The sequence below is a fragment of the Wolffia australiana genome, chromosome 18 (assembly GCF_029677425.1).
Source record: "Wolffia australiana isolate 7733 chromosome 18, ASM2967742v1".
NCBI classification, from domain to species: domain Eukaryota; kingdom Viridiplantae; phylum Streptophyta; class Magnoliopsida; order Alismatales; family Araceae; genus Wolffia; species Wolffia australiana.
The window spans coordinates 10,333,629-10,357,306 of NC_135852.1; the positions used below are offsets into that span (position 1 = coordinate 10,333,629).

The 23,678-nt window shown below is 41.4% G+C and overlaps 4 protein-coding genes across 7 annotated transcripts; 2 read left to right on the forward strand and 2 right to left on the reverse strand.

Annotated features, from left to right (window-relative positions):
- The first annotated feature begins 15,244 nt into the window (after positions 1–15,244).
- On the forward strand, positions 15,245–17,810 carry LOC144714803 (vesicle-associated membrane protein 721). Its single transcript, XM_078589592.1, has 5 exons — positions 15,245–15,550; positions 16,801–16,942; positions 17,032–17,152; positions 17,231–17,293; positions 17,476–17,810. Exons 1-5 carry the CDS (start codon positions 15,361–15,363, stop codon positions 17,617–17,619), a joined length of 660 nt encoding a protein of 219 aa, XP_078445718.1. The 5' UTR covers positions 15,245–15,360; the 3' UTR covers positions 17,620–17,810.
- A 211-nt stretch (positions 17,811–18,021) lies between these two features.
- Positions 18,022–18,919, reverse strand: LOC144714804 (Adenine nucleotide alpha hydrolases-like superfamily protein). Of its 2 annotated transcripts, none has more exons than XM_078589594.1 (4): positions 18,684–18,919; positions 18,493–18,584; positions 18,295–18,416; positions 18,022–18,211 (listed from the first exon to the last, which is right to left on the reverse strand). In XM_078589594.1, the coding sequence occupies exons 1-4, from the start codon at positions 18,847–18,849 to the stop codon at positions 18,139–18,141; spliced, it is 453 nt and encodes a 150-aa protein (XP_078445720.1). In that variant the 5' UTR covers positions 18,850–18,919; the 3' UTR covers positions 18,022–18,138. The 2 variants fall into 2 exon arrangements, with proteins under 2 accessions (XP_078445720.1, XP_078445719.1); XM_078589593.1 differs by having other exon boundaries at positions 18,660–18,915.
- A 92-nt stretch (positions 18,920–19,011) lies between these two features.
- Positions 19,012–21,843, forward strand: LOC144714802 (Ribosomal protein S18). Of its 2 annotated transcripts, none has more exons than XM_078589590.1 (6): positions 19,012–19,153; positions 20,159–20,282; positions 20,809–21,116; positions 21,291–21,386; positions 21,470–21,529; positions 21,589–21,843. In XM_078589590.1, exons 2-6 carry the CDS (start codon positions 20,186–20,188, stop codon positions 21,787–21,789), a joined length of 762 nt encoding a protein of 253 aa, XP_078445716.1. In that variant the 5' UTR covers positions 19,012–19,153; positions 20,159–20,185; the 3' UTR covers positions 21,790–21,843. The 2 variants fall into 2 exon arrangements, with proteins under 2 accessions (XP_078445716.1, XP_078445717.1); XM_078589591.1 differs by having other exon boundaries at positions 19,013–19,153; positions 20,183–20,282.
- LOC144714801 (mannose-6-phosphate isomerase 2-like) lies at positions 21,522–23,574 on the reverse strand. 2 transcript variants are annotated; one of them, XM_078589588.1, is made up of 5 exons: positions 23,169–23,571; positions 22,879–23,046; positions 22,586–22,807; positions 22,235–22,501; positions 21,522–22,161 (listed from the first exon to the last, which is right to left on the reverse strand). In XM_078589588.1, the coding sequence occupies exons 1-5, from the start codon at positions 23,463–23,465 to the stop codon at positions 21,832–21,834; spliced, it is 1,284 nt and encodes a 427-aa protein (XP_078445714.1). In that variant the 5' UTR covers positions 23,466–23,571; the 3' UTR covers positions 21,522–21,831. The 2 variants fall into 2 exon arrangements, with proteins under 2 accessions (XP_078445714.1, XP_078445713.1); XM_078589587.1 differs by having other exon boundaries at positions 22,235–22,807; positions 23,169–23,574.
- Between the last annotated feature and the right edge of the window lie 104 nt (positions 23,575–23,678).

A 23,678-nucleotide genomic window follows, 5' to 3' on the forward strand; every position in this document is an offset into this window, starting at 1 on the left:
TTTCTTCCCCCTCAACTCCTCCTCCCTCTTTCATCTTCTCTAAGCGAGGAAGGGAGACCAGAAAAAATTAACAATGATAATCTTCTCTTCTTCCTGGTCTACTTCTTTTAGGGCGCCCCCTCTTCCCTTAAAACGGGGAGAGGTCAAGGGGCCCTCAATCAGGTCAAAAAAGAAGGGAAAAGGGGTCCATTAAGGGGGCCCTTATGTATTGGGCCCCCTCATTATAAAATAGAGGGGGAAATAAAAAAATAAAAAAAAGAAAATAAAACAAAGAATACATGGGCAAAAAGGAGGGGTTCCAAATTGGCTAAGGATCCCTCCCCATGACGACCACGAAGGAAGTACGGGACGTGTTGCGAATGCGACAAAAACATATGATGAGACGAAAAAACATAAAACATGAGAAAGAACAACGAAAAACAAAACACGATAAATCGAGCGATTTCACCCAATCTTCGAGGACGGTGGCAGGCGGTGCGATGACGTCGTCGACAATCTTCGATGGCGTGCACCATCACAAGATGTATCTGGTGTCTCGAGTCTAAGGACCACTTACACAATCATGACGTGAATCAAACTTATTAACAGTTTGGTATAACACCATTTATGGATTCATACGAATCAATTTAGTGAACTCTTTCCACTAAAGAGCACCAAATACCTATCATTAGTGTCTCCACACTAATGGGTAAGGGAACGATTAGATTCACCATATGAGTGAGGCTAGATAGTGATATTCTATCCAGATACTTTGATATCCTTCTCGCATATCCTTTGAATAGGAATATTTAGAACACATGCTTAAAGACTAGTGACCTTTGTATTACCATCTCATATAAAGTCACTAAGTCAGATCATGTATTTATGGGCTTTATTATAAGCGTCACACATGCACTAAAATAAGTACACTCGATTAAAGAATGATAAGCCAAAAATAGGGATGCATTTTACTAAAATTTTTAACCCCTTGTCGTTGTTGATTTTAGCATGTACAATAAAATTTATAAAACCTTACTTAAGATGTATAATGATAAGTAGAGATATCATCCAAGGGAAGCTAGTAAGGAATCCAATTTGATGATCTGATTGAGTGATTTGATCCTAATTAGAGTTAGTTTGATCTTCAATGAAGATCAAATCAACCTGATTAGACAAGGAAGTTATAAAGGGAGGTAGAAGAGATGAGAAGAATAGAAGAAATAAGGGGCTTTAGATTGGCTTCTTTGATCAAAAGATAAGGGTCAAAGGGGTCAGTTAGAGAGGTTGAGAGGGAAATTTTGATTTGGTTTGGTTGGTTTTGTAGGTTTGATGATTGAGAAATAACTGCACTATTAGATCATAAGAAGGGAAATTTAATCTCCTAGAAATTGAAGTTTTTTTTATAGTTTTCTTAATGTGCACTTGGAATAGTGATAATTCAGATTTTAGAGGTAATTAGTGATGATTTAACTTCACTAATTAGTGTCGTTGGTTTATCCGAATTAAAACAACAAAAAATTATAATAACCTTACTAGCGTAGGGAGAGTAAGGGACGATCCACAGGGAGCAAGGATTTTTCCTAATGAATTTGTGCTTTAGTTATAATTTTTTATGAATTTTAGAAGTGGGTTTACTACCTATGAAGATAAATAACAAATAAAAATATATACGAAGAAATTTAGAAGATAATTAAAATATTTATAAAAATATTAGAAGGCAGAAAATGATTTTTTGGGATTCTTAAGGAATATTTTAAAGCCAAAATAAAATAGGAAATGAAACAGCTGGCGCTCTGGACTTAGTCAAAATTTGGGTAAGTCCGGATGCTAAATGGGAAAGTGGCTTGGCGGAGGAGAGAGAAAAAGGGCCTACACTAACTTCACTTTAGAATGAGTTCTAGAATGAATTTTTGAACGTGGTTGGATGCGTTGGAACTGTCTGGATATTAGCTAGCTGTTTCAAGACTAATAAAAGACAAAAGACGAATAGGTAAGAGTGAAAAAGGAGAAATAAGAAGGTAACCTCTTTGTCACACCCTCCAAGGCCCAAGGGACTTCTTCTTCTCCTTTCCACCAGCCTCTTCAACCTTGGATGCTTCCTGCTCAGCCTAGCACTCACTGAGGTCAATGGATCTATGACTCAATCACACTTAGGTCACCAATTGTTACTTTGGATTGAATAACAAGATGCATATTACAATAGGGTGAAGGGGTTTATATCGGGAGAGAGAGAAAATGAGAGCCATTGGATTTTAATACAATGGATGGCCAGATCTTCTTTTCTGGGTTATGATCCACATCCATTATAGTCCTCCAATCAGCATTGAGACCTTTTAAATACCCCAGGGACGTTCAAGACTTCTTTCCTTAATTAGCATTAAAAATGCTATCTTTAAGTCTCCACCCTTGGATGATTTATGGATTGAATGGTTGGATCTTCTTCTCTGGCTTGGATCCACGTGCAAGGGTGTCCTCCAATCAGCATCTAAGCACCTTAAATGTTCATAAATAATCATGACAGGATGTTCTCCTGGCCCTCCTTTCTTTGGCCCAAGATGCCTCTCATAGTGGGCTTAATGGAGCTTCCTTAGTGGGCCTTTAGACTAGAGCCAACTGTCTTGATCTGGGCCTCCTTTCTTGGCCCAAGGTTTTGGCCAAATAGCTTTGGGCCAAATACCTTCTACTTGTCCCCTTTATTCATGAAAGTCTCACCTAATTCCTGCATCTTCCACATAAACTAAGAAGAGAGTGAGATTCATTCCACTTAACTCATTGAGTTAAGTGGGGTTAGTCCCACAAATGACAATAATTAACTCAAAATTAGAAAAAGGTGATTTTATTACATGATTTTTCACAACTTAACATAAATGTTGATAATATATCCAGACAAAGAGAAAGAAGTAGATAAATTAGCTAGAATTGCACATGTATATTACTATCATTTTAGATTTATCAAATAACTAGTAAATCTCTCAATCTCTCATCTCTATCTAAGTTAGGGCTTGTACATTTCGCTCAAGCCTAGCGATTTAGAAGTTCAGACCAAGATCAAGAAGAACGAAGAAAAAATTTAACTAAAACATCATCCAAAATACACCAAAAGTTCAAATACAAAGAAGGAAAAAGGTACCAAATAGGTTGATCCAAGCTAGAGCTCTCTCTGTCTTTCAGCTGTAATAGAGAACCATCCAAAATGAGCTCCCCCTCTCAAAATACACCTTTTATAATTAGGTCACATGATACAAATTACCCTTTTACCCCCATTTAGTAATTAATTGTTATCTATCAATGCAGGCTTGATCTGAATGATCGAACATAAAAATAAACAAAGGAGGTCAAGACGAGCAAATCCATAAAAAATTCAATTGGACTTCAGGATCAAAAGTTATGAATAAATGAATTTAAATCAATTTTAGTCATTGGATTTAAATCCATTTATTTATTAATTTTCTTTTAAAACACGCAATAATGTGTCGTTTTCTCATTGGCTAATGACTTTCGAACTTCAAACGGCAGGTTCATTCTTGTTGCCCCACGTACCCCCTGGCCTGGAATCAAAAATAAAGAAAAAAAATAAAAACAACATGATACAAAACAATTTGCACATACCTGTGTGCTCTTTATAATTTAAGCTAGTCATAAGGTGCCACGTCACCTCCCATGCATGCACATCACAGGAGGTGAGCTTACCTCCCGGAGAGAGACCGGCATGGAATTTTGCAATCAAATCCCTGATAAAATGGGCGCACGTTGCTCAGAAAATATTTGTGTATATATCCTTTTCGCTTTCTCTCTCATCCTCATAAAAACCGTTAAAAAATTACGGACTAATTACAATAAAACCTTGTAACTATTTAAATAATATTTGTATGCCTGCACAGAGGACCGAGAGCTATTTTTGAGGGCATAATTTTGACTTTAGAAATTGCTTAAAAACTCATATTTTTCATGTGAAGATATCCTTTTCCTATTTAAAAATACATTTCTTCCTTGAATAAATCCCAGAAAAATTCAATAAAATCCTAGAAAATTCAAGAAAGTTTAGTAATTCATCCCCATACTAATTAAACTCAAACTTAAATTTTACACCTTCCATTTTCATTTTAAAATAATTATTTCAAGCTTAAATAAATTCCTGAAAATTCATAAAATTAATAGAAAATTTGGGAAAAATTAGAAATCACTTTGAAAAATTAATTACATGTAAAAATATGATAATAACCCCAATTTAATCTCGTTAAATGCATAAAATTGTGCTAAATTACTTGAAATAAAGACCGAAATTAGGGTGTTATCAATGAACATGAAAGTAGATATGGAATGTGTGAGTGGCATGTCGGCCACATATGTTTCCATCAAAAGGAAGATGATTCTTCAAATAATGGGATAATCAGGGTATATTTTTATTTATTAAGTTTATCAAGAGCAAGTATTTGACACTGCATGTTATCACAATATATTTGCATCATAATAGTTGCTTGATTTGGATTTATGGACATTTGGATATATTTTATTTTAGGTTCGAGGGCTTTGATTGAATGCAAAAAAAAACCTTTTTGATTTAGTGTAAACTATGAATCTATAGAACTATTCTATGATGGCCATGTTATCATATTACATTGTGGGGAACTAATTCCATACTTGACTTTTTCCTTGGGATAGACTCTTTAGGACATTCACATGTCCTACTTCTGAAGGTATTATCGTTCGGCTCGTGTTACACCACAGAAGGTCGAGCACAAAACATGATATGAGGATGAGAAATGTTGTGTATATTTTATGAAAATAACAAGAAGTAAGTCGGTCGTTTGATGATTTGAGACATAATCAGTTAGAAAACACCGGACGGGTTATGCCCCGGACAGGCTCACAATGACTCGGATGTTCGACTTGAAGGGATGATGGAGTGGGGGACGATCTTCATCCAAGATTGTCCACACTGACGACGTGAGAAAACAGATCAACTACCGGCAAAGACAAATTCCTAACATGATTGTGACGATCAAATCCTTCAACAAGTAACGAAATTTCTCATAGCAGAGGAGTAATCGAGGACGGCACTGAAAAATGTAATTAATGCTGTAAATTAAGGGGAGAAGGAAGTAGTGACCTGTAGATTTAGCTCCTGACAGGCATCCGTCACAATCGTCGAAGGAAAGAGAGATTATTCCTGATCGATTCTTGACTTGGCCGGAGTGAAGGAATATGAGCAGTCCCGACGTCCGATACTAGTGCATCCCCACAGGTTCAAGTCAATAACTCAGAATAGATTCTCCCAGGGCGATATGTGCCTTATCTATTCACTGAATTAATGGCCTATTTACCGTGGGAAGTTGAAACACAACCCAGATTGTTATCCTGAATGGATGTTCGTCGTTGTTGACTGGATGAGACTCGGACTGTCACTTGAAGATCTGAAGAATACAAGTTGTCGAAGGTTGAGGAGGATCACGATCTGTAAAGATCCTTTGGCGCCGTATGGACGTCAAGGATGAGAGTGGACTACTAGAGGCTCAAAGAGTTTGTGTCCGAGCACCCAAGCAGAGAAGCTTGAAGGGTGAGTCCACAGTAGCACACCCAATATAACCAAATATGAGAGTTCTAGATGGGGATCATCACGAGCTCAGCGGAACAGGTCAATAGAAGAAATTTTGGCGGGAAAGTGACTGTCGATCATCGGTGGGGAATCTCCGAAGACGCTCAGATCAACGACGACATTGCCAATTCAATCTCCATAGGCGTTCACGTCCATGATCCAACCAGCAGAGCGAAATTGGGTTTTCCAAATTTTTTCATCGTGGTTGTAATGTTGTAGAGTGGTAGTTTTCACATCAATGGAATTCAATCAACTAGAACGGTGATTGGCAGGGCAGGATCAGTATCGAGGTACTCAGACCAGCGTGAAGCGTTGACGATCGGCCATTGAAGCGGGTGTTTGAGGAAGAATAGGTCGTTATGCTATTCCGATAGCAGAAAGGGGCACGTGATTTCTTCAGCAAGCCAACAATTGAATCAACAAAAGCCACACACATTCATGACAAGGGATCTTCGACGTCAAATTTTTGCAGCATGGAGAAGCGGCCAGAGACACGACAAGAATTCAACATATAGTAAGGCTCGTCTGAATTTGGCGATGCTCGTCGTCAACGATGATGACTTCGAACAGGCTTCAGTTTCCGAAGATGCAAGGTGAAGGGATTGTCCTCGGTGCTTGAACAAGGAAATCGAAGAAGGTATGGTTGTTCAAAAGAATGAAGGGAAAATTGAATGAGGTTACCAGAATTCCCAAGGCAGCAGACGATCTGCTCCCTTTTTTTGTTTTTTCTTCGAACAACAAAAGACTCTCTCCAAAGAGTTATAACTACTTCTACGATTCTAGATCTGGTTTCTTCAAATCAACAGGCATTGAACGAGACGTTCTTCTTCTCCTCAGAGAATAACACAATCTAAATTCTAATCCTTCCTAAAGAAAAGAGCATTCCAATAACTGCAACACTGGTTCAAAACACAAGGCATGCCTCCACGTTCACCATTCTCCCACTTCTTATGATCAAGTAGTGGCAGTTGGAGGGGAAGGCTAATGGGCCCCGTTTTAAGAGGGAGCTTATTGGGCTCCCCTTAAAATGGGTCTTTTAGGGGAAAGGAGGAGTGTATGTGGACCCTTCTCTCCCCTTAAAAGGCACAATTAGAACAGATACATAACAAACCTGTACGAGGGGAGGCCGGTACTCACGCAGGAGGGGCCTCCCAGAAATCCAAAGACGACGAGATAAAGGAAATGAACATAAAGACGACACGACACGCTCCAAGACGGTGTGAATGCTGCTTCAAACCTATTGGTGGAAGTGTTGTTTCTTCACATTGGCTGGGGATTCGCGTAGGGGCTGGTGACAAATCTGGACGCGATCAACTGGATGGTCCTTCATCACGTATCCACATGATCAATGATGCAATGGATCCCCTCTCCTTGAAGATCTAGTTGATCTTCTGACCATCCAGTCTGCATAGAAGAGGGTTAGATCTGAGAATTGGAGAAGGCAAGGGGTGCCTAAAATCTCTCTGGCATGGAAACCTAAAGTGGGTGCCTTGCTATTGATACTTTTCACAAAACACCTTACAATCCATGCATGAACCTATAGGACCATGAATCAATCTAATTGATAATAATAATGTCCTTATAATATTGATTGGCCAATATTATTTGTTGAGGTTTTTGTGTTTTAATGTACACTAAATTACATTAATATCATGAATTTATAATTAAGAAACTAATTTATAATTAGAGCTTAAAAATATTTTAAGATTATGTTTTTAAACTGTTTTAAAACTATAAAATAAACTAAAATAATCTTAAAGTACTTGGGAGAATGAAAAATGTTTTTTAAACTTTCTGAAAATATTTTTAAAAGTATTAAAATATTATTTTAATACTTTAAAATATTTTAAAAGGTCATTTTATGTTTAAGGTATGTTGAAATTATTTTCGGAAGCCTTAGAAATATTGTTGACTACTTTAGAAAATATTACAAATATTTTTATGAATTTTTTAAACAATTAAAAGCTTTTTAAATGGTGCAAAATTGACTTTTAAATAAATTTTTGGTATTTTAGTTCATTTAAAAAGGGCCCAATAAGGCCTAAATGGGCGGAGCCCATTAGCCTTAGTGGCGGACCCGACGGGCGGATTTAACCAGTTAAATCCGCGGTCGGGTCCGCTACTAAAGTTTGAATAATAAAATATATATATACATATATATGGGGAGGGGGGGAGTTGAACCCACAACCTCTGCCCCAGCAATGGAGCGCCTTACAAGTGCGCCATGAAGGTTTTATTTATAGAAATATTTTTTTTATATAATAACTAATTAAGTTAAACTTAATTAAAGAAGGAATTTAAAGGGTCAAAGGGCGGGTCCGACGGTTGACCTTCTGAAAAGGTCTTTATTAAATGCAAAAATTCGAATTTTTTTCGACTTTTGACATTCCATTATTAATTTCGTTAATGGGTAATTAATGTCATTAATTATGTCATTAATGAAACCTTCCAAAAATCTTTGAAAATTCATAAAAAATTAAATACAGCTCCTTTTGAGCTCGAATTTTTTTTGAAATTCTCAGAAAATTACAACCTACCCCTATGGTCCTATAAATACCCCTTCAGAGCAAGGGTTGAGGCATCCCTTTTGAAAACCATCTCTCTTGTACTACTCTTGAAGAAGAAAGTACTCCTTGTGAAGTTTCTCACCTGCAATCAGCGTGGTTGTGCTTCTCCATTGATAAGGGAAGTTTTTCATTTTCATCATTCATCCATTTAGTGAATAGAGTGATAGTTTCCTTCACATTCTTGTTATTAGTGGTGAATTTGTGTGATTCCTTGAAAGAGTGTGAATGATTGATCTTGAATTCTTGAAAGAAGTTTTTAGTGGGATTGAATTTGTGATCTGAGTAGACATTTTGGAAAGCAAAAGGCTGCCATATTGATCTTGATATCATATCTTGAATTTTAGTGTTGATTATCCGTCATATATCATTGAGAGCGATGATTGACCTTTGATCAATCACGGGGAGCGGCATAGCTTCTGTTTCACTAATCTGAGCAGGTGATGAAGATCCATAAGGCAGGGAGGTGATGCTGGTGGCACCAGGGACATGACGGTGACGAGGGAAGTGGACGTACGAGGAAGAGTTCGTGACGGTCTACCCGAAGGCGGTTCGGGTTTGAAGCTCATGCACTAAAGAACATGACGTGCCATCAGAAGACTCCTCTGCAGAAGCAACTCTGTAAGTTGGGTTAGGGTACCTTACAAGGGAGGATCCTTAGTAAGGTTATCCTGAGTCCTAATTTGGACTCGAAGGGGGGCCTTGGATTGACTCGATCACTAAGCGGGTCGAGGAACCAAGTAAATCTAAGTGTTTGAGAGAAAGAAGGTGAGAGTCAAATCTAGGAATCTTAAAAGCTAATTAGGCAAACAAAAAATAGATAAGCTAATTCACCCCCCTCTTAGCTTCCAACATTATTAATTAATTATATCGACATTTTGACTAGCTAATCAATGATTGATCAGCCTATGGGATGTGAGGTTACACCGCATGTTTTAGAAGATTACGGAGCACTGAATTTATTATTTCATCAAACCTTTACCATAATTGATTGTCATAAATGAGTAATCCATCATCCATGAGATCCTCATGAATGACTTGGGGCATGGTAAACCTTCAAACCCTAATCTATCTTTCCGATTAGTAGTGATGTGTAGTGGAGATCACTGGAGAATGACTTGTCCAATATCTGCACTACAAAGTTCAAGGATTTAATGCATATTATTCCTAAATTCGATCCCATCTTGACCACTCTATCATCTCCATAAAGTTCTTGCTCTGCCTGTTATTTCGAGCATGTCATTAGGGACTAGTAAGTCATGGTCACAAAGTCGATGTCCGGCCACAAGATATCTTTGGTGTCCCAAACCAAAGGACATGTTATACCATCATGACATGAATCAACCTAATTGATACTTATGAACAATATCATTCATGGATTCATACATATCAACTCCATGAACTCTCCTAAAAAGCACCCACAGTGATGCCTGCAAGGTCATCCGTACTTATCTTAGAAGTAAGAATAGATAAATTTATTATTTCATGATATTTCGATGCCTTCCTTTAGTATCCTTCGATTAGGAGTATTTATAATACATGTTTATAATCTAGAGATTACTGTATTATGATTCATCCTAGTTCACTAATTCATTCTATGAATTCGTGGGCTTCATTATAAATATCAATTGGGAACAATACAGTGATCATTGGGTTATAAACATGTATTATAAATACTTCTAGTCGAAGGATACTAAAGGAAGGCACCAAAATATTATGAAATAATAACTTTATCTATTCTTACTTATAAGTATGGATGACCTTGCAGCCATCACTGTGAGTGCCTTTTAGGAAAAATATTTCATTAGGGAACATTAAGGATACCAGTCAATGAAAACATTAGGGAGTGGTTGCCGGGTTTCTCGGCCTGGTATCATGTTCGTTCATGATATCTACATTCAACTGTGTCTCGGAGACACAGTCGAAGCAAACCAGTGTGCTTCTTTCATGACATGCTCTTGTCCCGAGTGTCTTCCTGTGGCCTTCTAGCATTAGAAGAATTCGTGTTTATCTCGGATTCCCACTTTATTTAGTCAGAACGGGAAAAGACGGACCCATTCGGTGACTTTTGCGTTTGCCCTCAGTGAACCGACTTGGATCTGAACTATGATTCAAATTAAGTCTTATCGAAATAGGATTTCTTTCTTGTGCCATATGGTGCTTAGACTCGACTTTCTCCCCTTTCTTCCCTGTCTAATGTTTTCGAAGGTCTTCGTTTCATGCAGAAGCAAACTCAGCAAACTAATGTTTCCTAAAGTCGTGCCTAAAGTCGCGCCACTTGTAAACTCGCGCCTTTGAGATGTTCTGCAAGAACTTCGTAACCTCACCTCAAGTTCTGTGAAGTGAACTCAGAACCTCAATTCTTCAGATGAAACATTGTCTGAATAAAAAGATACCGAAGGTAAAGAAGTTGCCCGAAGAATGCGGATAACATCACCTTCCAGGACCATCTTACTGCCGATCGATAGCACTTTACCATGTCTTAATCCGCTTATAAAAACACTAACGACACTACCCACGCTCTCGCTCCCGCTTTCGCACCTAAGGGGACTCAAAATGGTTTATCAAAATGGTTTACAAGTGACTTATAAAAACACTTGTAAACTCCCGCTTACCAAACCATAAGTGGATTCTGTATCAAGTCAAGAGCTAGCCAAACACCTAGTCTCACTGTTTGCTGAGGTGGTTTTTGTTCAACCGACTTTTGGCAGCCGGCTGATGTAGTTTTCAACAACAAGTGATTCCATTGATCGGTACAAAGGCAGATAGGCTATTGAATTAAATATTTTTCAAATATTCCATTGAAAAATATTTAATTCAATTAACTTAAAATATCACATAAACATGTGATTGGTTTAACAACCGTATAATCTTCATCACTTTCTGGGGTCCCTTTTATGGTACCTTTTAGTAGTATAAAATAGTTGGGTAAGTTGGACAAAATATATTTGTAAAATGGGATATAAAACATTTTACTTTCCAAGTCAAGCCATATTATGGTAACTTATCTTATATTTTGCTTGTATATAAGCTGAGTTTTACTTTGACTATTCCACCAAGTTAATTAACAATATTAAAATTTAAAAATTATCCAAATGTTCTAGGGAAAAAAAATAAAATTTTCATGTGTATATGATTTTTACAGGAAGAATGCTAAAGTTCAATATCATAAAATGTACACGCAGATGCGAGCTTTATGTTTTATAAAGTCAAAATATTTCTCATGAACTTTTATTGGTGTGGCCCAATCACCAATTCAATAGTTTGGAATATTTATCATAATTATGAATACAAACTATTACATAAAATCAGAAGTTTAAAATAAGTTGAGTTGATTGTTTTAATTATATATCCCTGTCATAAGGGAAAATATTTGTCTTTCCATATAAATTCTTTGCCAAGAAAAAATGTATGAAGATTAACTTTTTCATGTTTGTGAATATTAGTCAAATTTTGATCTTTGTATGAATATCAGAGCTTGGGAATTCATTAGACAAAAGTCAATTTAGCTTAGTCAATTACTTTTAATAAATCATCATCAATTTTAAATATAATAATAATTTTCTCACCTAATTATTTTATCCAGCATTGTGCCAGTATTTTTCTTGTGTTTTCCTACACCATGAAACTGTTTACCTCTATTTTAATGAGTCAATGGTTTTCTATATCTCATTTATTGGAGTAGATGTAAGGCTAAAACTTAGTTATATAAGAAGTTATAAAAAAAGTCAGCACATCTGATCTGCGAAAGCTGGTTTTGTACTTGGCTTGTATTATTGTCAGGTTTGTTATTAGAGAGCAAGTTGAGAGTCTTTCCAGCCAGTTATTTATCTTATGGTATTATCCGCTCTTCTAAGGAGAGTGAAATAGTGAACTGAACTGCTGTCAACGGTCGCAGAAAATGTTATGAAAGAAAATATGTTTGCTGTGAGGTAAATCCTGTCTAACATATAATAAATTGAAAAATGTAATTTAAGTGAAAGAAAATTTAATATTTTAAATGTGATGCTTTTAATATTCAAATTTATGACATAAGAATGATAAAGAATACAAATTAGGAGAAAATTCAGCTAAATATTCGTCAACAAAAGGTTTTGAAGCTCGTATTGAATTAATTTAATGATATAAAAGAATATTCATCAAATTTAAATGACTTTTATTGAATATTATCGTATTTCAATTCTGAAATTATCAAAACATTTAATTATAAAGAATCACAAATACATTCCTTACATAAAGAGTTCCTTGGCACATCTATACCATTCACACAACTTTCATGTGCCATTATAAATTCATGACTTCCTAAATTAAACATACGACTTCTCGAATTTATTTCAAAAATACTTTATAAGCTGATTATGAAAACTTCTAAAACCAAAAAATACTTAAATTTAGCAACTCATCACTCACATATTTATTATTGCTTGTAAATATAACTGTTGGTACTCTTAATATTTTCAATATTATACGATAAATTTATGAGAAATCCAAAAGTTGTACATTCCAAAATCATATTGTATTGATATCTCCGTCCTCAAAGCATGTTAAACATGAATGTGTATTTTATGATTGGTCTTTTTGAATGCATGCCTTATTGATTCTAGTAATATAATTATCAAAAGCTACTAATATATTTAGCTTATGAACATATTACAAAAGTTCACGACGATAAATGTAAGGGTACTTTTGGACATCGTATAATTAAGCCAATAAGTTTGGGAAAAAGTATTTTTTTGTGCGAATGTTACTGAGGATTAACAAATTTTGTCCACAACTCAAGCATAATAAATCATATCTTTGAAAAACTAAAAATTTAAATATAAATTATCTTACATAAAAATTATGTAAAAGTGATACCTTTTCAATAATTCAAATCACTTATTTAATCTGAAAATGATAACTCTCTGCGTATATTGTCGAAAATATAGTGTTGAACTAGATCATTTTCTAGGCATGGTGTTATACATATGCTTTACATGCATTTGTTTCTTGTTCTGTCACTTATCTTGTACGTTTGGTTGTATGGAAGGGTATTTTTACTCTGAAATATATTTCAGATTATTGTTTGTAGTTTATTCAGAAGATGGAAAAAACTCACTAAAAATAGAGGATCCCATCCTCTTATGATCAGATGTATATATTCCTATCTTTTCGGGTGACCGCTCTCATCGGTTTTTTTTTTTAAAGATGCACATAAAATAATAATAATATAAGCACTATCACATCAGCTCGTCGATGCCATTACTTTGGTATCGGCCCAGGCAATTCGTATCTTTAATCCGACATGATATCAATATCCACTATTCTGTCACCATCAATTTCAATTTCCAGGAGAAGCCTATCTTCAACATTAGAGACATTGTATGGTGGCCTTTGCAGGCTGTCTCTATCACTTCTCTAATTTGAAAAGAAAACCCCAAAGGCTATCTACTCCTGAAGAACTACAACCTCATCCTTTATAATATTCCTAAGACAATTTAAAATCGTTAAGTTTAATAATCCATAAAAAACAAAAAAATATATCTGTTTCAGATTACTAGAGGACAAAACACACAATTCTTGACTTAAGATCGGTCAATCGGGCGGCGCACGCGCCGCCACATCAGCATGGAAAGGATGAGTAGATCGGACGGCGCAGCGGCCGCCACGTAGGACTAAACACACGATAAGTTTTGGATTAATCAGAATATTAATCGTCGTCTTAAATTTACAACGGCAAGGCGGGTCAACGGAACGCGGACGTTGACCGGGAGATCTCCGGCCGAAATCCGGCGAGATCGTACCAAATCGCGCCGCCGGTCGCCGCCGTGGACGGCGGCGGCGACCGCGGCGACCGCAGCTTCCTCAAATCCACTGCCGCCACGTGGCCGGCGAACAAAAGCTTCCCGTCGCGGCCGACGTGGCGATGCCGGAGCGAGAAGGTTCCAGAAGCGGCCGGCGAGTCACCGCCGATTCGCTCGTCCCAAACTCGGACTTCGACTCGGCCGCCGAAAGGCCGGACGACGCCGCCGGAGCCGAAATCCCAGAGAGAACCGTCATCGCGGCAGGGGACGAGCTCCGCGTCCTCGTCCTTCCACGACTGAACGATCTCTCTTCCGTAACCGTCATCGCGCCACCGGCACTCTCCAAAATCTCCAAAATATCCCTCTCTAACGACCTTCTCCTCCTCCTCCTCCTCTTCTTCGTCGATCTCTTCCTCGTCGCCGTCTTCCTCCGACGAGCAGGAAGACCACGCGGCTTCATCCTCGCCGTCGATTTGGTGGACCGGCGGGATCGAGGAGAAGGAGCTCGATCGGGGAGGAAACCGAGCTAGAAGCCTCAGCCTGGTGATGAGGCTGCCGTAGGCGGCGATGGCCGCGAGGAGGAGGAGGCCTCCCAATCTCCACATACTGCCGATGCCAAGACCGAATAACCTCGACGGAGATCCGATCTCGTCGATTCGAATCTGCAATCTCGCGATTCCTCCCTCCATTAACGGCGCCTCCATCGTCGATTCCGGCCTCGATCGCTGCAACGTGCACGAAAGAAGAAGAAGAAGAAAGGAAGAACAAGGAAGAACGGGGAGAAGAGAACGGAGAAGAAGAGGAGAAAGAGAAAGAGAGAGAGAGAAGTTTCGGGATAACTGCCGGGGGAGGAGGTATTTATAGGCGCGGGAACGACGAATACGACAAACTTAAGCTGATGCTGACATGGCACAAGTCGTGGCCATCCGCAAGCTTTTCGGAGTCGCCGGATGTTGGCGCTGAGTCAGCGCCACCCTGATCGAATCCTGGCCGTAGGATCTGACGCCGGGGAACGAGTGGCTGTTTCCCCGCCACGTCGGCATTTCCCGTGACCACTGACAACTCTACCCTACCCGGCCTAATGGGCCTCGTCCCGTTAACCAACCCAAGGCCCAGTCGAAAGAACAGCCTAAATTAGCATTGACCGTTGACTGGACTTAATGCAAATTTGTCAAAGTCAACGTCTTGTCCGGCACGTGAATGGCCGCGCATGGTTTTCGTGCAGAGTGATACGTATTAAAGGAAAAGTATTAGGGAATGACGTAAATGCCCTTTGCGCGTCCACTGAAGTTCGTGGTTTGTTCCTTTCGTGGTTTTGGAAATAGACTTAATTGATCTCGTCTTCTCCGATCTCGGCACCGGTTCTCGTTCGTAGTTCTTGGCGTTCTGTTCAGGGGTTTGAGATCTAGGATTAGGGTTTCGATTTCTTGAGGGAATCATGGGGCAGCAGTCGATGATCTACAGCTTCGTGGCGAGGGGAACGGTGATCTTGGCTTCATACACGGAGTTCACCGGAAACTTCACCAGTATCGCCTCGCAGTGCCTTCAGAAGCTGCCGGCCAGCAACAACAAGTTCACCTACAACTGCGATGGCCACACCTTCAACTACCTCGTCGAGGACGGATACAGTTGAGTCGGATCGCTTGAAAATTTATTCGCGGATTTTCTTTGCAGTTTTCTTCGATTTGTGCGATTATGTGATGAATTGGATGGCGTCTTTGCGTGGATGTGTTGTTTATTTTGGTTATTTAGCCGGATCTGTATGTTTTGGGGGAGTATGGGGCCGATGGTGGTGGGAAAGGGTTTGTAATTGTTGCGGGGCTGTAGCCTTTCCATGTTTTCATTGTTTTTTCCATTCGTTCACGATTCGATCCGCGTTTATTATAGATTTATCGGCTCGATCCGCGTTAAAATCTTGTTTAGGATGTTTATGTTTTGCTTGTACCTTTTTCAGATCTTTATTTTGTGGATTATTGTCATCATGCGACGTATTATTTCCCCTGAGTGGGAGATTTGATGTCACGTTGATTTGGAAAATAGAAACTGCCAATCATCTGCCACGTTTGGAGTTTTGTTTCGAAATACTGTCTCTCTTAAGTCATACATCTCGATGGCGATAATTCTGCCATTTAGTTCTTTTGCATATTTTGATTATCTTCGTATAGATTCTCAATTGATCTTTGTTTCTTTAATCTCAATTTTTTTCGTTTTACGTTTCAAAATCCTCTCGAACCAATAAAAATCTCTTTGAATTTTCGATGCACGTGTTCCTTCTAACCATATGTGCATAATCGACCTGCAACACTATCATTTTGAAATTGAAACCAATCCATGATACAACCTGCAAGGTTCTTAGGAGTTCTGTAATCTGATTAGAAACTTTCTTTCCCAGTATCGTTTTTTTAATGAATTCTCGTACCCTCAAGCACAAAATCAACATAGTTTTGATTTTGGTTCGTTGTATTAATTGCAAGAACACCGATTCATCGTGAAGATAGGTTTACCTTACTCAAACGTGATATTTATCCTTCTAAGACGCGGTTCCACCTGATATCAGAATATTTATCTTTCTTTTAACCTCAAGACATGCCGTATACTTGATAATAGGCAAGCTACCCTGCTAAAATTAGAGATCTTCTCAGAAAAGAAATATCAGGGTTTAATGCCCACGTGATATTGAGATTAAGATTCCTGTCTGAAACCACCCCTTTTTTAAATTTTGTGATCCGAAAAAAGTTTTTAAATTTTCAAATCCTCTGATGTCAAATTACTGCAGTTGGCAGAGGTGACCTGTAAATGAATACATTTTCTTCCTTAATTACTAATAAAATTATATATTTTTCGACTTCTTAGAATTAATCATTAAGTTTTACGGCAGCCTATTGCGTGGTGGCCGCGGAGTCTGTGGGCAGGCAAGTTCCGATAGCCTTCTTGGAGCGGATCAAGGACGACTTTGTGAAGCGTTACGGCGGCGGCAAGGCCGCCACGGCCGCCGCCAACAGCCTAGACCGAGAATTCGGGTATGCCTTGTTACTTATCTTCTTCTTAATTAATTATTAGTTCCTCCTTTTCTTCTTAATTATAATCTTCTGCTGCCCATAATTCCCAGCTCCAAGCTGAAGGAGCATATGCAATACTGCGTTGACCATCCTGAGGAGATCAGCAAGCTGGCCAAGGTCAAAGCCCAGGTCTCGGAAGTCAAAGGCGTTATGATGGAGAACATCGAGAAGGTCAAACTGAAGCCAGCTCCATTTCTTTCCCATTTATTTTTCAATCGTCTAATTTCTCTTATTGTTATTTTTTCTCAGGTGTTGGACCGAGGCGAGAAGATCGAGCTCCTAGTGGACAAGACGGAGAACCTGCGCTCCCAGGTAAGGCTTATCCCGACTACAGGACGGCATTTCGGTCAGTCATCCGTCACAGAGTCTGCAGTTTCATTCTGGAGCCGATGACCGATGACAGGGGCCGTCATCCGTTGACTTTGACCGAATTGACCAGCTTGAAAATAGGAGTTAATTTTTGGAAAATAATTGTTTTATGTGGGTTGGTGCAGGCCCAGGACTTTAGGCAGCAGGGGACGAAGCTGAGGAAGAAGATGTGGCTGCAGAACATGAAGATCAAGCTCATCGTGCTGGGCATCATCATCGCCCTCATCTTGATCATCGTGCTCTCCGTCTGCCATGGTTTCAAGTGCTGATCAACCCCGACCCACCCCTTCATGGATGGTTCATCTTCCTTTATATCTCTCTCTCATCCGGCATGAGACTATCATCATCTCTCTCCCCTCCCCTGTCATACCTCCTCCTGTTGTCGTCGCGTAGTCTCTCTGTACTCCGTGTACAGTGCTTGTTTTCGTATCCATTTTTTTTGCTACCATTGACATCATCACACATGGTTCAAAACAATACATGCGAGAGGAGAGAGAGAGATGACGATGATGTAGAGGTGGTCGTTCGGTTCTTTTTGTGCAAATTGTTTGTTCGGTTTGCTCTTTTAAGACTGAACAGAACAAAGACGAATTCAAACAGAACATCGCACAGACCCGTGTGCGGTTTTTTTGTTCGCTTTGTGCGAAATTTGTTCTAATTTTGTACGAATGTGCAAATTTTGTTTGTTTTTTGAAAAAAAAAGAACATAACAAAGAACAAGGCCCTGTGCAGTTCTTCTGTGCGAATTGTTCGTTTCACCGTGTCTACGATGATGGTAATGCATGAGCTCAGTTCTTGACGATGAGGACTGGGCACTTGGCGTGGTGGACACAGTAGTTGCTGACGCTGCCGAGGAAGGCCCTGCAATCATCATGATCCAGGTCAGAAGAAGAGGAGAGATAGATGGATGATGGATGATGGGAGGAGAGAGAGATGGAGATGACCTCTGGAGAGCGCCCTTGCCATGGCTGCCCAAGACAAGGAGCTTGACTTGATGTTTCTCTGCCGCCTCGCAGATGGCCTCCTTGGCATCCCCCACTTCCATCATCGTCTCCACATCGGTCAGCTATAATTCATCAGAAAACAAAATTAAAAAAAAAAACGATATAAAAAACCAAAAATTTTAAAAAAAACAAACAAACCCCGTTCTTGGTGCAGATCTCCTTAGCGTGGTCCAGCAGCGCCAGCGAGACCTTCTTCCGGTGCTCCTGCAGCGATCTCACCAGCTCCGGAGCTGATGAGAGATACATAAATAAACGATGATGATGATGGTGATGATGATGGATGGGGGGGGGGGGGATGGACGTACGGGCGGACATGGAGGTGAACATACGGGCGGAACCGTAGGTGGCGGCGGGGATGTAGCTGAGATCGGCGATGGGCTGGGCGGTGAAGATGATGAGAGGGGAAGCGGCCTGCCGGAGATTCTCGACCGTCCATTGGAGCGCGTAGAGGCTGCACTCGCTCTCGTCGATCGCTACCATGACTCCTCCTGCCATCTCTCTCTCTTCCCTTATCTCTATCTCTCTCTCTAGACTGTCGCCGTGGTGGTGGATATAGATCTGAGGAGGAAGATGGGGTCGGTTTTCGGATATGGCAGAAGAGTGTGTGGGGGGGGGGGGGGGGACGTGTCGGTCTCGGCTTGTTTGACGGTTTTGCCCGTGCCGTTCCGTCGTCCGTCTCGAAGGTTCGGCTGAGATGTGGTATAAAAGGGAGTGGGGCCCGTGGAGGTTGAACCTCGGTTGAAACCCTAGGTCTGCGGGTGTCGGTGGGCGGCTTGGAGGTTGCGGTTGTTGAATTGAGGTGAGTTTTGATCGGATTGGGTTGGGTTGGTTTCTGATCAGTTGTTTGGATTCTCGTTTTTTTCGTTCGAGTTTGATTGTGTTTGTTTATGGTTGTCTTTTTCTCGGTCGAAGTCCGTCGGATTGTGCTGGTCCAGCTGTTTTTCTTATTGATCGACGAATTTTATTGTTTTAATTCTCCGTTTCAGGTTTGATATCAGTTCAACCTCTCGAATTAGATTCTCTTCCTCAATTATATGCTGGCATTCCTGATTTTTGGTTGGAAATCAGCTCGAAAGCTCTACTTCGATAGTTTTGTGGCCTAATCGACGAAAATCAGTGGCTGAATTTTTCGGTTTTTCTCTCGAAATCCATTCCACCTCTCGAATCCGATTGTTTTGGTTGTAGACCAACGATCGAAATCATTTATTAAAATTGCCCGATCTCTTGTCTTGGAGGAAACGTTTTCCCCCCGCGTGCTGCACAGCGTAGCCCCTTGCATCTTCGGACGTGGACGCAAGGAAACACGAGATTAGGTTTCTTTGTGCAAAATCAGGCCACCGCCATGGCAGAATGATCGAGGCGCTGAAGAGAGTTGGCAGTGCCTCTCTGATACCTGTCAACCCTTTGCCAGACATGCCGAGCATAAATTATAAATTTATTTACAAAATACTGACTAAGAAATCTGAATCCCTGGTTTCGCTTGTTTTTCACTGTGACAATCATCGCGTTATCTTCCTGATCATTACGTTGTTCTGGGTTCTGAAATCTGTTGAGTTCTGGAAATTTTGTATAGTAAATGGAAGGAAAAAATTGCCCAAATGCAAATACCTTTATTGGACTAGAATCTTCATTACTCTCAAACCAACCAGATCGAAAATCGCCATTAGTTCTTCACAGTTTGAAATCAGAGAAACTTTATTAGATCTCGTCTCTAGTGAATGTGATCGTTGTCTCCAACTTGCATCGAATTCATTACGTTCTTGGTTTTGGAAATTAATTTGTTCTTTTTTTTATGGGAGGAAAGGTTTGCTTCGATTGGATTTCGCAGAAAATGAGGATATTGAATTCGGTGCACACTCGGCAGCTTGTGTCTTCGAGATCATATCTTTGTAGCAGCATTCGGTCCATCTTCAACGCAAAAAACCTCGGTGAGCTGGTTAATAACTTCTCTGGTTAGAAATCTAAGCATTAGAGTGCCCAGGTTTGATTGAAATTATGACCATAATCCTTCATCCATTTTCGAAACAACAAGATGCTTAATGTGGAGCGAATCATGACCATAATCCAGGTTTGATTGAAATCATAGACCAGTGAGATTTCATTTCTGGCGGGTGAAATCTTGATTGATGTTCACCTCTTCCAAAAAATAAGACTTCTATTCCATTCCCCCATGTAAACAGATAAAAAAATGACCGCAATCTTTCTTTCCTTTGTGAAATGATAAAAAATTTAATTGAATTCTGGGCGTTATGTTCTCAGTTATTTTCGACCGTGATCTTTAATTGAAAAAAAATTTGGAAATCGATCGAAACATGAATAATTCTGACGCTGAGTTTTCGTCGTTTGACTTGATCATGTGAGTAGGGTTTGGTATTTTCGGGTAATTTTTTTTCCTGTAACTGAGGAAATAATCCAAGAAGGATGAACATTGTCCAATTCTGGCCTTGACCCCAGGTGCTGGGTCAGAATCAACGGAGTCGGCCGATGACTTTGAGAGGCGGATTTTCGGGGGGGTTCTTGACGGCGACTCGAAAAACGCCTCGTTCTTCGACAAGCTGGACAGGCTCGGGCAGAACCGTGGAGGATCTGATAGCCCGGTCAATGTCAGGTTTGGCGAACGCGTTGACACCTTGTCCGATGGCGTTGACCTGAATTTGAAGAAGGCTGCGACAGCCTTTGGCATGACCGACGAAGTCAAAGAGGATGACTATTCGTTCCGACCCGACGTCAAGTTCAGACCAGGGATGACCTACACCTTAAGGGTACTGCCCCCCAAAATAATCAATTATCATTTCCGTAACTATATAAAAGTTCTTTCTGGAGGTAAGCCTTTGGCGGTGCTATGGGCATTATGGCTACATCATAATGGGATTGTTTCTGATAGCTTCCACGAATGGTGAGAAATAAATAATATTAATCCTGAAAATTCTGGGCAGGATCTCGATCTCACGAAGCCAGCGGCTCAGAAACCTTTCCGGCGGCCGGAGTTTGAGACCACCACGAAAGAAGTTCTTCGGAAAGCCGATTTTCGGGTAATTCTTTCGTTATTTCTTCTTCTTTTTCATCAGATCTGTCTTTTTTTCCAAAGTTTCATGGGTGTATGGTTTCTCCTCAGAATGTGAGGTTCCTGGCTAATTTCCTCACCGAGGCGGGGCTGATCATCAAGAGGAACAAGGTGAAGAACTCTTTAAGTCAACGATTTAAGTCAACGATTGACTCATGATGTTGACTCAGACGAAGATCAGCGCCAAAGCGCAGAGGAAGGTGGCCCGGGAGATCAAGACGGCCCGCGCTCTCGGCCTCCTCCCTTTCACCACGATGGGCACGAAGCAGTTCCAGTTCGGCAAGTCAATGGAAGACTTTGACCAGGACGTTGACTTTGACAACCTCTACGGCCGTCCGGTCAACGATTTCTTCGTCGGCAGGAACGCTTAACTGCGTTACAAAGTTCTCCTGCCCTTTGACTTTCCTGGATGACTATTGGAAAAACCTGCTGTTGACTCCGGCTCGGTAGAGCCGCAGCGGTCCGGTTGGACCGGCGGTCAGCTGTAGGTCAACGGCCGCTGGAACGAAGAACACGTGGCCTTCGCTGACGTCGTACTCCTTGTGGATGACGTCGACTCCTCCCGCCGCCATTTTGCCGCCGCCGACCGTCAGGAGCAGTACGGCCGGCCCCGGCGAGGCCGTCAGCGCCGCCTTTTCCCCGGGCCCCACCGAGCAGATATCCACTTCGAATTCGTCGAAAGGCGGCGCGTACCTTGACACGTGGCTGCTCACAGGCTTGCCACGTAGCACCTCCGGGAGCCCCTAAATAATCGAAATTTGGATTCGGAAGTCGATAAAATTAAGTAATTAAATAAATAAATAAACAAAGAAATACCTGACTGTAGGTGAGGATAGAGCAGAGCGTGGCCACGTCACGGTACTTGGGGGTGAGGCCAGCTCGGACGACGTTGTCCGACGTGGCCATACATTCGACGCACTCGCCGGACACGTAAGCGTGGGGCTCGTTGGGCCCCAGGTAGAGCGCCTCCCCCGGGTTCAGCTTCACGTAGTTGAGGAAGAAGGAAGCCAGCACGCCCACGTCAGCCGGGTACTGCCGCGCCAGCACCAGCGCCAGCTGTTCCTTCTCCGTCAGCCCCCTCGTCTGAGTCACCTTCCACGTCAGCCGGATAATGCAAAACCAAAACAAAAAAAAGGAAAAAATAAAATAAATAGGGCTGGGAATCGCCTGGTTTTCGGCCTTTAAACGGGTCTCCAGCTTGCAAACAAGATCCGAAACGAGGCCCTCGTCGGCGGACATCAATCTAGTGAAAATGGAGCGAAGGGCGGATCGAGATTCATCGCCCTGTTCTTGTTCTTGCTGTTCTTCGATGCGAAGAACGCGGCCGACGGCCTCCGCGCCGACGATCTGCTCAATCTCGGGGATTTCTTTCAGCACGATCTTCAACTCCTGCCGAAGAATAAAAAAAAATTCGAATAATTCGGAATAAATATGCGAGAATTAGACACATTAATCAGTACCTGAAGAGTGATGAACCCGCAGAGAGCTTGGAAGTGGGTTAGCGCCAGAGCCATCTCGGGCTTGTGATTGCCGTCTCTGTACACGCTCGGCTGTTCTTCGTGTAGCTTCTTTGCCATCTCCTTATCCGGATGCGCCTGTATCGACAGCGCCTTCCCCACCGACAAAACCTGCTCAAAAACCAAAATTCCGGAAAAAATTCTCCCAAACCCACTGAAATTCCCCCCCGGATCTCGATAACCCAGAAAAAATTCCCCGGAAAAACCCCCAAAAATAGGGGGAAAAATCCGACCTTGAAGAGAAAGGGCAGCTCCGTGCCCCATCTCTGCAGACTCTTCTCTCCCAGAACGGACGGGTTCTCCTCCAGGAATCTCTTCAGCGTCGTCGTGCCCTCCCCCCCCGCCACGTAGGACGGCCCCACCGGGTGCGTCCCCATCCAGAGCTCCGCGTACGGGTCCCGTGCGTTCACCTCCCCTCCGTCCGTGTTCTTCGCGTACAGCCACCCCACCGCCGACGCCTCCCCTCTCAGCCCCTTATCGTACTTCTTCGCCGTGCATCTCAGCCCGTACGCCCCCTCCTTCTCCTCCATCCACGCCGCTTAGAAACAACGGTTGACCGCCGTTGACCGCCGCAAACTCCAAATCGCCGCCGCCGCCGCCGCCGCCGCCGCAGTGCCCCCGGTGAACTCCCCCCCTGCTTCTCTTTAAAGAGATTGAGGGGTACGTGTCAGTTTCTCGAGGGTACACGTGGTGTGGGCCGGATCCGGTCTCCGGCCCAGCGCGGCCCGCGTGACCGGTTTAAC